The following is an 18,251-nucleotide window of genomic DNA, read 5'->3' on the forward strand; positions in this document are numbered from 1 at the left end:
CATCCTGTGCATGATAGACACGCGGCCCGGATCGATGGGTATGTTCACCAATCATGACATTAGCCTCTTATCCCTTGTGCATGCATGACACATCATAGTATTTATTATAGTAATCAATTTACCAATCTGTTCCCACCTCATTGATTCCTTGCGGTTCCTGCACCACATTTCACCACTAAATACTAACAGATAGTTTGGAAGTACAGTTTATCACATAAATGAACCAGTTCTAGGAAGTGATGGATGCTCTCTTATGGATTTTTGTACACAGTCTGTAATAGATTGTTTTATAGGGTTTATATATTGACTTCCCAGAACCTTTAGTGTTTTTTTGTCTACAACTGATTAACTAGTGTGGCTCTAATACTGGATTGGCATCAGATCAACACTCAGTAATGCACATCAAACTACAGAGGATAAGCCTTCCTTTGTCATAGTATTTTCCTCTAATCAAAGTAACTCTATAAAATGAAATAAAATTATGCAAATAGCCCAGCTGGCACAATTATTTCTGTAATGAACCAGAAAATTATCACCAGTGATGTGGTCAAAAAAAAAAAAAAAAAGAAAAGAAAAGGCTCCCAGCATAATTTCATGCTTTCATGTTCCCTCTTTGATGCTGCATGGTTGGCGATTCTAAGGATCTTTCTAAACACAGAAACCTTAAATCATGAATGTCCTGCTCAAATGGTCCAACTACCTCCTCAACTTCTACTGAGGCCTACTGATGAACAACCATTTGATTCAGGTGTGTTGAACCAGGGAAAGAACTAAAATATGTAGGTTGCTGAACCTCGACTGACTTTGGAGACCCCTGCATTAAATTCAGAGACAGACGAAGATGCCAGGAATTGAGTTTCTTGCCACAGGGGGACTGTTTGTCTGCCAGAGTGATGCGTGTCAGGACCATTTCTTTCGCAGGTGTTTTTGAGAGCGTTGGCTGTAGCTGGAGAGGATAGCTGGAAATAATTGCATCAAATACCCACTCATGTATTTCACATCTGATACTCAGTTCCCAGTTTCATCAAGCAGATGCTTTCGTCAGGGTCAAAAATAACCTCCTTCTAAGTTACTGACGTCTCATAGTTTGTGAAAAATGAATGAATGAGTCTGATTAACCGAATGATAACCAGGATGAAATTTTGAAGGGGGATTGTTGAAATCAATCAAGGACTATTAGACATAAACACACACAAGGAAAACAATGTCATTTAAATGGCAATGACTAAACTGAGAAAAATTTGTTTAAAGACGAGACCAACTTCAGTAAAAAGAAAGCTTAAAAAGAGCCTGCTGTAGTTACATACAACTCTTAGCTTGCCATCTGTAAGTGTCAAACCTTATTCCTCCACCTGGCCAGCAGTGTGCAGCAACAGTTGTTTTCTTGTGGGTGGTTTAGTTACTTAAGATGCCCCCCCAAAAAAACAAAAGAAGAATCATACTTGCCAAGCAATTGACCTTAATGTCTCTGGAAAATTAAACAAGCTCTATGCTTGGCTTTGTTTAGTGTTATTCAACAATGTTTTGAATATAATCTCACTCTAATCTACCTCATTTACACATTTGAAGTCAACAAATTTAGCAGCATAAAAACTTGACAGTTTCATTTAGGTTAGTCTTGTGTTCTATTGAAGGTTTTTAGTTTGATTAAATCTTGTAGTCGGTTTCGTGTACTCATCTCAGATATTTCTTCTTACTGTTTTTCCATTGCTTTTGTTTTTAGCCGCAAAAACATCTAAAGTTGTTTATACTTCCAGTGGCCATGAAATGGCCGTTTTCACTATGTCAACTTCAGTGTATTTTCTTAGCTCATGTTTATCCCTTTTCAATATCCTCTACCTCTTCATGATTCTTTGCCTTTGCAGATATGTCACCACAGGAAGCAACAATAAATGGGAAATGGAGGTTGAATATGTCTCGACTGAGGCTCAGAAATCAATACTCAATTGAACAGATGGTATTATCAATAGGCAGTGGCTGAAGGAAATGGGTAGTTCAGGCTGATTTAGCCAGGAGGCAGTGAGACACACTGGGTCCCTGCAAAAAAATAAAATAAATAACACACAACAACTGGTGTACATGCCATCCCTAATTTAACACAGAGTACAACCAGAGCTGACTGACTTGTTGGGAGGGTGTGTGTGTGCGTGTGTGTGTGTGTGGGAGTGTGCGTGCATGCGTGTGTGTGTGTGTGTGCTGGTTTCCAATTCCTGTCCTGTTCACATCCTCATTTAGAGAGAAAAGCCACAGCAGTGCATCCATGCATTCACGGTCTTAAGGCTAACATTCCAGGAGTTTGCATCTCTGAATGTCAAACTGAAATAAAGGTTTCACATGTGTGCAAACATCTTTCACTGTTTGGTTCAATAAGCCAAAAGTTTTGTGTTATCTTTTTTTTTTTTTATTTTTTAAAAGATTTTTAGGATATTCTTTTTTGCTCCCAGCACTGAAAGCAACATCAAAACCCGATTTATTAGCTGGGGTGATTGCAGTTCGATGTGCCTCACCGCATTAAGCTCAGTGCCTCAGCCAGCAAATGGGAGCAAGCAGCAGAACAAAGGTAGCCTGGAAACCAGTGCTGCAGTCTGCGTAGCACAACTGCATCAAGTCACAGGCGGACTATTTTCCCAGTAGCGAGTCAAGGCAGGTGGAGATGAGAAGAAGAAAGAGAAGGGGGAAAAACAAAACATATTGGAGCTAAGGCAGCCGTGTTACAGAGTTAGCAGTCAAATGTTCGGGGAGCATTAATTTGCAGAATGTCACTGTAGTCGTTTTTAACAGATGTGTATTTGCTTGGGTTAATTTTTACATATTATAGTGAAATATGGCTTTTTTTCTACCATTTTTACAAAAACAATTTCTTGATGTCATGACAAAGACTGTGTTTTGTAAACTGGCAAAACAAGTCAGCTTTTTTCCCCCTTTATTCCTTTTACTTTAAAATAAGTTGAAGACCAGAAACAGTGCTTGCAAAATTATTCATAACCCTTTTTCTCATTTTGCCATGTTACATGTAGAAACTTCAATGTATTCTATATGGATTTTATGTGATAGACCAACACTGACAAATAGAACATAGTTGTGAAGTGGAAGGAAAATGATTTAGATTTAAAATAAAAATAAGAAAGATGTGTTGTGCACTTGGATTAATCTACTCCGTCAATACATTGTAAAACTGCATTTTGCTCCAGTTGCAGCTATTTCTCTACCAGCAGTAGCTGTTTCTTGATTTTATTTTATTTTTTATTTTCCTGGCTCTGGTGGCCTTTATTTGATAGTGAGTGGATAATGGATAGCGGCTTGTAAGAGAGGGGGAAGACAATCAGCAAAGGTCAACAGGCCATGACTCAAACCTTTGCCAGCTGTATAGGGGACTGAGGCCTCTGTACACAGGTCGCATAGTTTCACCTCTGCACCACTGTCTTATGGGCAATTGCCCAGGATGACGATAGAAAGGGGAGTAGGGGCACCAGATAAAAGTATTTGATTTCTGTCAATTGTATCCTGAGCAGGTTTTCTGTTGCTTTTATGCATGCCCAGTTCCCTTCATGCTGCTGAGAATAGCGATTTCTGTCTGGTTGCACAGAATTCTTGCTGAAAACTAACCCTAAATCCCAGGCCCTGTACCAAACTGTTTTCCTGTATTTATCTCCATTCATCCTTCCATCAATTCCGTCCAGCTTCCTTTTCCCTGTTGAAGAAAAGCATTCTCACAGCATGGTACTGCCATGTTTTACTCTGTGGATTTTGTGTTGAGACAGATGTGCAATGTTTGTTTTCCAAAGTAACAGGTTTTCTCATGACTTTCTTTAGAGGTATCATCATAAGAAGTTGTAAATACCAGCACAAGTTATGTGTTCAGTTTTTTTTTATTTGAAAAACTTAACTGTTACTGTTAGTTACCAAGTAGAGATTGTTAATTTTCACTCTAACAGTCCTTTATCAATTCTTGCAAGAATGAGGACAGCAACTTACAAGATCAGAGTCTGGTCTAATTAAAAAAAAAAAAAAAATCTGTTACACTAGAGAAGAACTGTGAGATGTCACACCTTCTCACGAGAGGTCTAGGAGCTAACATTCTGGTTTGGACCAGTAGCATTGTAAATCTTTGATTAGAATGCTGACAAAGAATCTTGAACCGAGGGAAGAGCTACATCCTTATATGTGATCCCTCCTAGCTTCTCTAAAATCTCTCTAAATTCCAGCAGGGGTGGAAAAATACTTTGGGAACAAACACAAATCAAGCTGCGGCTGAAGCGGTAGAGTGAATACTTTTGTCATCCTAAGTGTTGGAGAGAAACTAAAATTCTACTAGCAGCACTACTTTCTGTGAACGTTTTCATAAAATCTCAACAAGACAAACTAGAGTTTGTGTTTTTAATGTGGTAAGATCTGGAAATTTCAAGATGCATGAATAATTGCGCAACTCACTGTACTTAACAAACGCAATAAGCCGAAGCTGAACAACAAATCCCTTTTAACAATGGCACTCTTTCTTACCTTAATGCTTCCTAGAGGCTCATAAGGAAGGTGAGTAACATAGAGGTTGCTGGCCAAAAAAACCCCAACAAAACCTCCTCTTTATCCCTTTTGCATCTCTCCCAGTAGAGATTCTACTTCCCCCCTCCTACAACACCAAAAACTATGGTGCTAACCTCCCTTGCTAACACTGACATTGCATCAACGGCCGACTAAAGACGTGCATCCTTCCCACGAGTCTGTAGTCGGGAAAGATGAGCCCGTATCCGGTTTGCGTGTGGATACAGGAGCCAGTAGCACCATCTTCTTGTGGGCGCGTCAGATTGCATGTCTTCATTGGTGAGATGGGATATCACACACTTCCCTGTGAGATATGTTCCCCCTGCCTGAGGTCATGCTTGAGAGAAGAGCTTTGCTGAGGTCAACAACCAATGTCAGAGGTCAGATGAAGATGAAAGCAACTGTAGGAAAAAAACAAAACAAAACCCATAAGGGTCGCTTTGGTTGGAGGTTGTTCTGAACTGTGTTTTGCGTTTGTGTTTTTGAATGATGTGTACAGGCGGCACACAGCGGAGGACACAAGACTCTGCTTTATGGACACGCCATCCTCTTGAGGCATTCCTTCAGCTCTATGGTCAGAGACCAATCACCACACAAATATTTGAGCAAAGCATTAAAGTTTTATTATCAAGAATAGTTCTTTGTTAAATATTACTTCTTTGACACAATATATTTTGTGACTTAACATGTGTGTTGACCACCAGTACTTGGCCTGTTTGAAGACATCAAGGTCCCAGACAGATAAGCTGTCTTTTGATGTCGGCCTGCAGGAGGATTCAACAGGTAAAATGAAAGCTTTACAGCAGGTTTCCTTTCATCCTCCTCTTTTGAACTTTTACTTCCACCTCTGCTGTTCCCTCACTCTCTTTGTTTTTATCTTTGTCTGGTGACTTCACTGTAATTTTCTCTCTGGTGTCTCAGTGCCCACCTCTTTATCTTTCCCTCCTTATTTGCTCATGACTCAGTTGTGCAACTACTTTTTTACATTTCAGTTATTATTCCCCGGGGAACGCTGTAGACTCAAAGTGGGCCTCTGTTGTCAGCAATGATTACATCTATTTCTGCATATTTGAAGGTCTTGTTGTGATATCATGATACTTGCAAACATTTTCCCCCTGCTGCTGCTGTTCATTCTGCGCTGTGCAGTATTTTAATGAGCAGTTGTTCCAATATGACATTAAAAGATTGTTGCCAATGGCACTCACATGTTTACTAGTCCCCCTTTCTGCTGGCTGTGATCATGTTGCACTGTTAGCAATGACACAATGCCTGAGCAGAATGTAGAGTAGTTCAAAACAATCTTGTATTTATCCATAATTATCTGCTGTTTTTATTAGAGACTTCTACAACAAAAGCACAATAAAACCTCGTCAGCACTTCAAGTGCACTGATCAGAACTTTGTGGCTGAATCTGAGCTTTGTTTTTTGTAAAACATTAGTCTGCAGATCTAGCGTTAAGAACTGCAGTATTTAGAAGATATGAGACCAGCATTGAATATAGTTTTATATATTGAGATATTTGTACTGGGAGCAAATGTGACTTCACACAACGTCATATTTCTTCAGGATTTATTGTCTTTCCATTAGATTAAGTTTACACCAATGAATAACTAATAAGAAAATATTTCTTTGCTTCACTCATTATTCATTTCAAATGGTAAATAGAATGAATTTATACATCACTTTTCTAGTCATACCACCACTCAAAGCTCTTTATGCTAGAACCATTTTCACCCAATCACACTCACAATCATTCAAACACCAGTGTGCAGACTGAGAGGCGACTTGGGGATGCCATTGCTCAGAGGTACATTAACATGTGGCATTAGAAGGCTCGGATCAAACCTGCAACTTTTGGCTGCAAAACAACTACTCTACCCACTTGGCAAATAAAGTAGGCTTGAAAGCTTTATTAGCGATTAAAGCTATGCACAAGTTATGGAAATGCATGGAATAAACAAGGATAAAAATGAGAAATTTAAATAAATTTTTGACATGTTTCAAGGCAAATGGTCCTGGGTGTGAATCCTAGCGGAGCCTTTTCTGCACATATCTGTGTGTATTCTCCCCATGTATGTGTAAAATTTCTCTCTGTTGCCATGTAGAAGAATGGTGACCTGTCCAAGGTGTAACTTGCCTTTCATCCAACGTCTGGACAGGCATCAATTTCCTCTCTGAGCTTCTACATGGATTATGAAGATATAGAAATGGATATATTGATGGAATTTAATTAGTTATGATTCAAAACTGTTTGGTGTTGTAGGTGAAGCCTGCTGGTGGACGATCCATCCTGCTTCAAAACAGAGGTCAGAAGGAGAGAAAGTGCGCATCGGTGATGACCTCATCCTTGTCAGTGTGTCGTCAGAGAGATACCTTGTAAGTGTAAAGTTTGTCATCTAAACCTAAAAGACTGAGCTCATTCACCTGAATTTGTGTTCATTAGGTCTATGCAAAAAGTACAGACTCATCTTATTCTAATGTTAGCTTAATCCCAGTCCATTTGGCACATGCCTTCCTACTGGAATCTTTTCCTCGAAGTAGTAAAATTAACATTTTGCTTAGACTACAATAAGGGAATTTTTATCTATAGTGTGCAGTTTAAAGGATTATAATTTTGTTAGACATAACACATTTTAAATTAGCCTCTTCTGGTTTCATCTTTGTCATACTTCCCCCCCCACCATTGATGATTTTGGGGTTTTTGTACCTCTGAAACCACCTAAGGGCTTCTTTTAAAATGTGTCCAGCCTTACTGTATCACTGTTCTTTACCCAGAAAACATGTTTCCTGTGATTCATGAAATCGTTGACCGCTTCCAGGCAACATTTGCACCCCCCAACTGTGACATGCTCAGAGACAGAAGACCTCTGTCGCCTTACAGTCACCAACGTCAATCTGGTCATCTGTCCCAGCTGTCAAGCATATTATAATATATGGAGACAGGAAATGCCCAAGGGCTGTGAAGGCACTTCAGGGAGCAAGGATTATAAGGACACAGATGTCTCAAAATGTATATTTTTTAAAGACTTTGCTTAAGACATTTATGTAATTATTAATATCCTCCTGGAAGCAACAATGTCCAAAAGTAGAAAATGTCTGTTAGTCAGCTTTATGATTTTGTCAGTACTTCAATTATAAAGTGTTATTTGTTCAGAATTATGATTAATTTTGTGAGTTCAATTTAACTGTGCTAAACATATGGCATCATCCGAATCTGAGTCACTGTTTTTGTTCCATTAATATTGAAGAGAGTGTGGATTTAAAATCTTTTTAGCGTGCATGAATGATTAAGTCCTCCATGTGGTGTCTCCTGCAGCACTTATCCATCTCCAATGGCAACATCCAGGTGGATGCTTCCTTCATGCAGACTCTGTGGAATGTCCACCCCATCTGTTCTGGCAGCAACATAGAAGAAGGTAGAGACTTTTCATGTTCTATTCATCAAGTTATTCTCAGAACATAATAACTACTAGGTTAATCTGAAACAGGTTGTCTTTAAAATTCAGATTTACTTGCAACAAAAAAATGCAGATAAGTTAACATTTTCTGCCCTGTCTCATGTAAATGCTATATAATTGAACTGTGTCTTGCAGAAATATTCATACCCCTTGAAATAGTTCAAATATTGTCAGATTACCACTTTACAATTCAATGTACTTTACTGGTATTTCTTATGATACACAAACCAAAAGTTTTGCGAAAATATAAATGGTGTTCCAAAATGATTACAAAAAAAAACACCTGAAAATCATGGCATACTTATGTTTCAACTTTATTCTGATCACACGAAATAATAACCCATCAATTTACGATTAACTAATTAATTCTAATCTTTAATAGCCTCAGTTTATACCTTCTTTTAGTGTTGTAGCCGCAATCCAGCAGAGGGCGCTGGTCATGCTTAAGCGGAACAAGTTTTTGCGGTACAGAAACAAAGATGGCGGAGGGATCATAGAACAGGAAAAAAAACACCTTAACATCGTTCATTCTGCCGTGGAGCAACGTCAACTTCTCAATCCAAAATAACTGATGTGAGAGTGCGACAAAGGCCAAGATGTAATGAAGACAGAAAAGCGGAGGCGCTGTCACTGATTGTAGACTGCTGTGACAGCAGAGAGCCATGTTACGGTTTCTGTCCACTTTGACACGGAGTAGCAAGTATGTTTGCGGCCATCTTCATGGAGGATTTACCGTTGAACGTATAATTTTTTCAATTCATAAACCTAAGAGGTTTCTGTTTTATATATTATAAATAGCCTATGTCTATAAGTTTAATAACATAATATAATCAAAATTTTCTGTTTATTTAGTCAGTACTAACAGCTGGAAAAGACTGTTAAAATATGATGCTATAATTTTTAAATCCAGCTTCGCTTGAATAGGCTACCTGTTGGGTGGCCATGTGATGCGTCTATTCCACGGTCATGACGAGGTGGTGAGCATCCCAGGATCAGACCAGAGACGGTCAAGTCGACCCTGTCGATACAGGAAAAAACAGGTTTTTAAGAAAATAGCAACTTATAGTTACTTGACTTCTTCGTGTAATTTGATTGAAATTAAGCTCTTTTGGAAATAAGAATTGGCAAAAATTTCCATCTCATTTGTAGGAAGCTGGTAGAGTTTTACCAAGTGTTTCCTCAGAGAGTATTCACCACTCTACAGACCTTGTAAAAAAATCTTTTCACTTCATAATCATGTACTGGAATGTCTTGGTCTGTCTCACAAAATCCATGTGAAATGCCCTTAGTGTGTGGTTGTACCATGAGAAAATGGGATATTGTTTAAGGGGTATTAATACTTTTGAAAGGCTCTATAAAAGTGTTCTTTTAATTCATACCATCATTCTATAGCAGGCTAGCAGCAGCAAATACCATTTTTTAAGTCCCCTTCTGCTCCTCTATCTTGAATAGGCTACCTGTTGGGTGGCCATGTGATGCGTCTATTCCACGGTCATGACGAGGTGGTGAGCATCCCAGGATCAGACCAGAGTGAAGAACAGCAGAGGTGTGAAACACTGACAAAACACAACACATGAGCTCAGAGTTAGCTCTTGCCTTTGCTTTCATCACACTTTATTAAAATCTCTCTGACCAGCATGGACACTTTGACATCTGCAGGAGCAAAAGATGGCAGAATTAAAACAGAAAGAAGAAAGGTTGAATAAAAAAAAAAAAAACCAGCAGGACATGAAGTGGGTCATAACTACAGACATGGCCCATGCACACACTCAACAAGGTGCTGGGAGATGTGCTTCTCCCTATTGGACACACAGACACACACAGTGTCTATTTTTAGAACAGAGCATGGCAAACATGGAGGCGGTATTGGATAATTCATTTTAAGCTTTGGCTTTTCTCCGAGTGTTGTCCTTGAAATTTAGCGGAAGCAGCTTTTCTTTAAGACACATTTTATGTTTTCGAGCCAGATCAAACCCACTGCGAGCCGACACCACAGGGTGATGAGTGTTTTCTTTTATCTTTGAGCTCAGTCACCCATATATCGCTGATAGACAGTGTCGCTGTGGGTTATCAGGGCACACGTGTCTCTGTTTGAAGGATGGCGTCCCAGTGTCAAAAAGAGTGAATGCACCCCATGTGGTGGTGTGTGTTTATGTGTTTGAGCCAGACATCTCTAGAAATCAGGGTGATGAATGAGGGTTGCACAAGAGGTGAGATTCTTCAGAGCTAGGATGAATGACCTTGACGGTGGCATCCACAGTCAAACCAACATTTCTGCTTGTCTGGCTTTCCCAGGATAGTCAACTATGAGACGGGCAAAGCAGGTGCAAAGGCGAGGTCCTTGTGGAGGTTGGAACCACTACGAATCAGGTTGGAAATAATTCCCTCATGTCTTTCTCCATCTTCTGTGTTTCTTTAAATGTATTTGTCTTACATCGGTTTGTAGTTTCCTCCCCTTTCTGTCTGCAATTTTGTATGGCTTTTTCTGTCTCTGTAATCCCAGCGTTTTCCTTAACATTTTACAACAAATCTAATTTCCTGTCACAAATTATCCCTTTTTTTTAATTCTGACCCTGTTTAACTTATTGTTTTTCTGCAACAGGTAAAGAAAGCAATGGACAAAATTTGGAGATGTTTTTTGGGATGTTTGAAGGAAGTCTTGTCATTACATTCTCCTACCTGAGCTGTAGATCCCTGCAGGATTCCAAGCTTATTTAATTAAAGCTGTGCTTTGCCTGGCCGTCATGATACTGTTTGTTCAGTAATGCTTTCTAATAAACGTCTGAGTTCTTCATTTTACTGAAAATAAATAGCACAAGTCACTTGTGTTTACTAATTAGGGGAGTTCTGAAAACAGCTGGTTGCACTAGAATTCATTTAGGATTATCAGGATGAATGAGGTAAATCCAAAAGTCATACCATAACTACCACATTTTCAAATTTGTTTGTAAAACATTTTGTATCAATTTCTTTCTACTTTGCACTGTGAGCCACTTTGTGTTCATCTGTCAACCAAAATTCACAACAATTTCATTATTGTTTGAGGTTGTAGTGCTGCAAAATGTTAATAAATATCATCTGTATGAACTCGTCAGCAATGTCACCAGTTCTCATGCATTTCTCTGTCATTTGCAGTTGGAGTGGAAGCCACATCCGCTGGGGGCAACCGTTTCGACTACGTCACCTGACAACAGGTCACTACCTGGCCTTGACTGAGGACAGGGGGTTGGTGCTGCAGGACCGGGAGAGGTCGGACACCATTTCTACAGCTTTCTGCTTTAGAGCATCAAAGGTAAGTACATGCACATAGAGGCACAATTTCATAAACCTACCACAACAAATATGGACCCTGCGTTGTGTTCTTTGATTTGTATTACTGGGTTCTAACAAATCATGTCTGTACCTAAGACGTGAGAGATTTTGTGGTTGATATTCTCTCTAATGCAACAAAACTACCTTAGAAATTAGAGAGTGTTTCAATAATGTTTTCCCTGAATATAACTCCAATGAGATCATGCAGCAGATCAGCTCCTCAGACTGATTGTTTGAACCATTAAGCGCATATGTAGTAGAGTTATGTGGCTGTTTGATTTGATTTGCTTGTTGTATTTTTATGTAATTCTTATTTCACATGACGGCTTTCTTCATTCCCTCCTGAACCTGCACAGGAGAAGCTGGAGCAGAGCCCCAAGCGGGACATTGAGGGCATGGGGGTGGCAGAGATCAAATATGGAGACTCACTCTGCTTCATCATGCATGTAGCAACAGGTCTGTGGCTGTCCTATCAGGCGCCTGATGTCAAATCAACTCGACTGGGTCCCCTCAAGAGAAGAGTGAGCATTGACATACACAAGCATAAACATAAACAAACATAAATGATAAACAAGATTCCTTGGAGTGGATGATTAGTCCAGGTATAATGAGCTCAGTGAATAGGATGATTGGTTATTGGATTTTATTCTAGTCCTATTAAATCTGAAAACTTTTTCTTTGGTTTTGCTCCTAACAAAATTATTATACGTTTTGAAAATTGTGTTATAATCTAACACCGCTATAAATCTCTCATTTGATTGCAGTGAATGTTATTTAGGGGTGTTAGAGTAAAGAGGTCTGGCACAAATGCACTCTACGCTTGGTAAAACGTTTTTCCTAAAAACACTGCTTTACTTCTCACTTAAAATCCTTTTAAAATGCTTTGAAGTCTGTTGTAATGTGACAAAATGTAGAGAAAATATATGGTTTAGACTAGCTTAACAAAGCAGTGTGCAGTCAGTAATGCTTGTGCAATCGGACCACCTCTTGTTTTAAGCTATGTTCTTGTCAGTGTCTTTTAATGCTGGCTGAGGATACTCAAATCTTTCTCTTGAATCTTCCAATCATCTGTTTTTCCCTTAAGGCTTGTCTTCACTCTGAGGGTCACATGGACGATGGGTTAACCCTGCAGCGCTGTCAACACGAAGAGTCTCGAGCCGCAAGAATCATCCGCAACACAACACTGCTCTTTAACCGATTCATCAGGTATGCAAAACATTGCTCACCTATGCGAGGAAGGTTGTGGATGTGCAAATTACCCATTAAACCAAATTATCCACTTAAAACAAATTAGAGATCTCTTGAGACAGTTACCTAAAAAAAACCCCGAAAAAAACATTCAGGTAACTTAAACACTTGCTGATGATGAAGGAGCACAACTAATAAGACAATACAGCTCACTCCCTTGTGGCACCATTTTACAGAGATTATAGCTGAAGCCAGAACATTGATCTCTCAAAGCCACCCAGTCTTTCACACATTCACACGTTGTGATGTCACCAGTGGAAAGCCACGCTCTAGGCCTGTGAGTTTTGACTGAGTGAGAAGCCCATCCTACAGGCAGCTTGCTCACTGGACCTGCCTGGTGCTTGTAAATGGCAACTATTTCAGCAGGGACGGAGGCCAGCTTTGAGAAAGGACCACTACGACTGGACTCTATTTTTAATTTGTTATCGCAGACCACGACATCCCTCTGGGTCCCTGTCGTGTCAACATGTGAGGAGGTGTCAGCCTCCCTCCTGCAGCTATGACACATACATCTCCCCCCTTTCATCCCTCCCACGCATACGACAGAATCTATTTTTAGCAGGTCAGCGGAAATCAGTTATTCAACATGAATGAACTTGTGGGTTAAACACTGCTAGTCATCACTGCCTGTCCTTACATCCGCACAGCTACCCGATAGGTGTACTTTTATTGCCTTTATGATTCATTGGGCAATTGTAAAGCAATAAATGATCGTAATTCTTAGTGGAAATTGTTGTAATTATGTGTCTTGCTTCTGTCTATCTGCCGCAGAGACCTTGATTGCCTCAGCGTTAAGAACAGGACCCTTGTAGCCTTGCCTGTCGAGGAGGTGCTCCAAACACTGAATGACCTCATCACCTATTTCCAACTCCCTGATGTTGAGCTGGAGCATGAGGAGAGGCAGATAAAGCTGCGTTCACTCAAGAACAGACAGAACCTCTTCAAACAAGAAGTGAGTTATACCATCACAGAAGGCTGTGAAAATGCATAATGGAATATTACTTAATAACAGAAGCATGTCTTGTCTCTACCATTGAAGCCTTCATCAAAACAAAACATCAAACCAATGCAGCCCCTGTGAGTGCTCCAACACCCAAAACATACCTACTTATGATGCAGTCAGGTTGCTATTGTAGATAGATACTTTTAGATACTTTTTAAGTTCCAAATAAAGCAATAACCTTAGGTTTGATCTATTCACCCATCAATCCATCAATGCAGGTTTGTTTTTAAAGCATCAACATGCTTTAAAAACTTGCGTCAACATGAATATATGCTCTAAATTCAGGGAACTTAACTAAATAGTCTGAAAAATAATGCAATTTGGTCATTAAAAATGATCCTGAACTCTGTTAAACATTAATGAAGCACTTAAGGAGAGGCTGCACCTCTGTATTAAAACCACTGCAGCAAACCTAGAAAAATAATTAGCTTTACTCACAGCAGATGCTCATTGACAACCAAATCCATTGGATGAGTCATTCAGTAAATTTGTTTTTTGAGAAATGTCATCGTAATCATTGCCACTGCTCCTATATATCAGTATTGGCTCAAAATGATCTCAGTTGTTTGTGTTTTTTAAATTGCATCCAGCTGTTCAGAAATTGCTTATAGCTGCAGAACCTCTTGTACCAAACTGATCAAACTGCCATATCTCATACACCTTTTGAACAACACGTTTTATGGTTCAATTGCCTTAAAAATGTTATATTGTTTTATTTAATATTAATCTAACCAGATAAAGTCCATTCAAATTGAAATCTACTTTACAAAGATGATCTGACTTAAGGTTATTTGGTTTAAAAATGATGACTAGACATAGTCTATAAAGTGGCTGCAGACTTTGGGCTTATTCTTTTCCAAAATGACTCTAAGGCACAGATCTCTGTCAGAAAACTCGATGTCGATTTTTTTTGTACCTCGCTAATATAGATGATAGGGGTGTAGTGATACAATAATTTCACGATACGATATACGATATTCTGGTCACGATATGATATGTATCACGATATTTGTTGGGCGTTACAATTCTCTGCAATTCAGTGCATTTTTACGATTTTCTGAAAGATTTTAGAAGGACAGAGTGATTTTAGTTACATTTTGTGTTCCATAGACTTGAATTTAGTTAACTGAAAATTGATTAAAAGCACCACCTACACAATACCTGACTCTGATTGGACAGTCTAACAGTCTGCAGCTGGACAAAATGAATCAAAGATGCAGTGAGAGAATTAGTTTCTGTCATTTGATTCATGTAGATTTGACATAAAACTCAAAAGTTTAAACGGTAATCCAGGAGCATAGTGGGGAGATAATCAGCCTCTGCATACTCTCAATATGCTAATGATTGCACTTATGTTTTTTTCTTTTGGACACTGTTGCTGCATTTTGGAGTAAAAAAAGTCTTTTGGACTATGGGGAAAAAGGCTTTTCTACCTTGGCTCCCGGAGTTAGCCGTGGCTGTAAGCTGCTTTCTTCTAACTGCTAAAGTAGTGGCTCCGCCTTACCCAGTAGTGATCGACTCCCTGCAGCTACGCCGCGCCGCTATTCCTCTGCTTGGATCTCTGAGTAGCTGCCTCTCAGACTGCCAGGATCTCATAGTTCTCTCAGTCTCTGATACTCTTTGTCTGTTGCTAATAAGAATGATCGTTCAGCCATGTTCATTCTTCAGGTAATCCTTCATATACAGAACAGAAACTGCTAGGCTAAAAACTAATTACGAAGTGAATGCTACCAGTCGAAATTTGCATTAATTTCGCGATCTCACTGCTTTTGCAGCTGCTCCGTTCGCGCCTCTCCTCCGTTCCGCTTCTCTTTCACGGTTACTTGCGCAACTTTACTTCGTTTCTCAGCAACAAAATACAGCCCATCGTTATTTTTTGAAGGTTTTACATTTCCAAAAACACAGGAATCTAATGTTTCGTTTCGTTTTGTACGCTTGGGAGCTCATTCCCTCTAACATAATCGGAAAAGCCGGGGAATGGCGGCGCTTTTGATATTTCTCTGACATTTGGAAAAATATGGTTTACTATTTTAGCATAACTCCGGTTATACTTGGCCTATTAACACAATTTAAAAACTGGTGTGTAGTTTATAATGTGCACTTTAAGCTCAAGTTGAAAGTGAGACTGAGGGAGGCGGAGTCTTGCTGCTACAAACTAGACGTTAAAAAGAGCTATAAGGCTATGGACACTATGGTTTAACGGATCGATACTCGCGGATAAAAAATCCGAGGGCGGAAAATATCGATATATATCGCTGAATTGATTTATTTATATAGCCCTAATAGATGAGCATTTTAAATAGTGATCATTTTTTTTTGTACATTACACCTTTTTAGTTTTACTATTCTGGTTCACCTACTTGCAGGCGCTTTTAAACGTTTTGGCCACAAATGACAAAGAACCCATAAATCATCTTGAAATTAGTTTTAGGCGGATCTTCATGTAATTTCTGCCAGAGGATGACATGCATGGTGCAAGAGTTGTTTTTTTTTTTTTTTTTTTTTTTTTTTTTTTCCCTTTAATTTCCATATTTATGAAAATATGGAAAACTATTCCATTTTCTTTTATGGAAAGGTTTTTTTTCTTTATTTTTTTTCTAAATCAAAATATAACAACAAAATGTCTGTTCTTAGTAAAAAAAAACACATTTCGTAGACTTCATGGTTTTGTTAAAAAAAGAAAAAAAAACTATAAGTTATCTTAAGTGAAATGTAGCTCTTGTGGCTATTGACAAATTTTATTTCACTGGATTATAAAGGTTTCTGACCTCTTACTTAGGAACTTTCCTGAAAATCGGTTAATGTTCAGCTCTGCATAAAAAGCTGTGGAAGAGAAATTATGAGTTATGTGATTGCTTAAATTTGACAGCATGTTTGGGTAAGCTGAGAATGGAAGGAAACCTGTGAGAAGTGTCAGAGGTCAGATCAATTGAGGCGTGTTTCATTGCTGTTATGTATTTGGAGGCACAGGAAGTGAAGGTGTCAGCAGTTTCAGTGCTATAAGTTTTCCCCGGAGCGAACATGAGCGCACTGAAGCTGCTAAGCTTCCACAGCCTAAATTACTTTTATCAATTACACAGTATGTCAGGTGGTATAGTGACTAGCCGTTTCACCTCAGACATCCAAACGCTATTTGTTCTGCAACAATAATTTCAGTGATCAAATCTTAAAGAGATTTGATGCTAAGCAGTTAAATTCAAAATCCTAAAATATTGCCATAAGGTCTCAATCGTCTTTCTTTTTCTTTGGTATGATATGATAAATGGAAATCCTCTGTGTTGTTCCTGATGTATTGCCTTCTGAAGGTTAATTTGTCAGTGAAAAAAAGCGGACTCATGATTTTTGCTGGTGTTATAAATCATTTGAAATTTTCATTTTGTCTTTTTAACGCCCTCCATTTTGCATATGAGATCACTGTAGGCGTTCTTATGTGGCATAAATCACTGTGACATGTGAGGGGAGAGAGAGCTGCATCTATGACAGCGACTCTAATAAAAATTTGGCATCAGCTTTTACAAATAAAGCTCAATAATTAGTTAATGAACGGTTGTCTTGGATATGAAATGTCTTGATATTTAACAGTGTAGAATTCAGAGGTCACTTAACTACATTTGGAAGAAAACAGTACAATAAAAGATTATCAGATTGCTGTCAAGTATTTGGTTGCATGAGTTGGCAGACAGACCTGTCTGAATCCTCCCTGAATTTTGTAGCACCACTTAAAAAAGATATCATCAGCAAACTGGCTGCTGGTCCTTCCTGAAAAGGTTATCCGAGATCCTTTTTAATTATAAATCAGTTTGTTTTTTGTTTGCTTTTTGTGAGTTTTGCTGAAAACTTTTAGGCTGTGACCTTCAGCAAGAACTGGGATGGTTCATGACTTAGTGAAAAGCAGCTCCTCCAAGTCTATGGCCTTGAATCCCAACTAGAAAAAGGTGAACTACTCCCTCTATGTTCAGTCAGTCTCTACCTCAAGTTGAGTTGGTGACTTCTTCACAAATGATAGTAGAATGGAGCAGAAGATGCATAGATTTTCGTCATGGTGAGTTGAACCCTGGTTTATTGGTCCTTTCACATCAGGACCCTCACCTCAGGTCATGATGTGGATTATGACCCAAAGAGCATCTTGTAGATGAAATGAGCTTTCCTCATTTATTTTAGTTTATTAGTAATATCAGAAATTGTGGAGTATGCACTATTTAGATCAATATTATACAGCCCAGAAATGGAATCAGAATTAGAATTAGAATAACTACAAACTTGGAATCCAGAAATACTTAACGGGAGCAGTCACTGCTTAGTTTATATTACTTTTAACCCAGAAAAGGTTTTAGAACAAAGTTAGAATTGTGGAGTACTCACTTTAACCCAGAAAAGGAATTAGATCAGTCACTCTTTAGCTTATTTTATCAGAAACTGTAGAGAACTCACTATTTAGAAATGGAATTAGATACTTAACAACCCTGAACAGGAGCACTTAGTTTAGATACTTTAGAACAACACTAGATTAGTTTTCTCTCCTCTGTTTTCTTTCCTTTGGTTTGTTATTTTGTTTGTATCTCCTTTTAACTCCTGTAAAGCACTTTGAATTGCCTTGTTGCTGAAAATGTGCTATATAAATAAAATTACCTTACCTTGCCTTACGTTACCTCCTTAGGGTGCTTCAGAGTAGAGCTGCTACTGATTTGAGG

General features: G+C 38.8%; 1 protein-coding gene across 2 annotated transcripts in view; it reads left to right on the top strand.

Moving 5' to 3' along the window:
* Positions 1 to 18,251, top strand: part of LOC103458525 (ryanodine receptor 3) — a 108,702-nt gene that overhangs the window by 23,812 nt on the left and 66,639 nt on the right. The window contains exons 4-15 of one of the 2 annotated variants that reach the window (XM_081603659.1): positions 18 to 38; positions 4,516 to 4,530; positions 5,039 to 5,113; positions 5,244 to 5,322; positions 6,803 to 6,915; positions 7,856 to 7,955; positions 9,450 to 9,543; positions 10,293 to 10,367; positions 11,133 to 11,289; positions 11,666 to 11,830; positions 12,394 to 12,515; positions 13,329 to 13,509. In XM_081603659.1, the coding sequence (XP_081459785.1) occupies positions 18 to 38; positions 4,516 to 4,530; positions 5,039 to 5,113; positions 5,244 to 5,322; positions 6,803 to 6,915; positions 7,856 to 7,955; positions 9,450 to 9,543; positions 10,293 to 10,367; positions 11,133 to 11,289; positions 11,666 to 11,830; positions 12,394 to 12,515; positions 13,329 to 13,509 (1,197 nt within the window). Of the gene's footprint in view, positions 1 to 17; positions 39 to 4,515; positions 4,531 to 5,038; positions 5,114 to 5,243; positions 5,323 to 6,802; positions 6,916 to 7,855; positions 7,956 to 8,481; positions 8,698 to 8,907; positions 9,038 to 9,449; positions 9,544 to 10,292; positions 10,368 to 11,132; positions 11,290 to 11,665; positions 11,831 to 12,393; positions 12,516 to 13,328; positions 13,510 to 18,251 lie in introns of those variants that run through there. The other variant, XM_081603658.1, reaches the window with a different exon arrangement.

This window comes from Poecilia reticulata, chromosome 22, assembly GCF_904066995.2.
Source record: "Poecilia reticulata chromosome 22, P_reticulata-male-v2, whole genome shotgun sequence".
In the NCBI taxonomy this organism is placed as follows: Eukaryota; Metazoa; Chordata; class Actinopteri; order Cyprinodontiformes; family Poeciliidae; genus Poecilia; species Poecilia reticulata.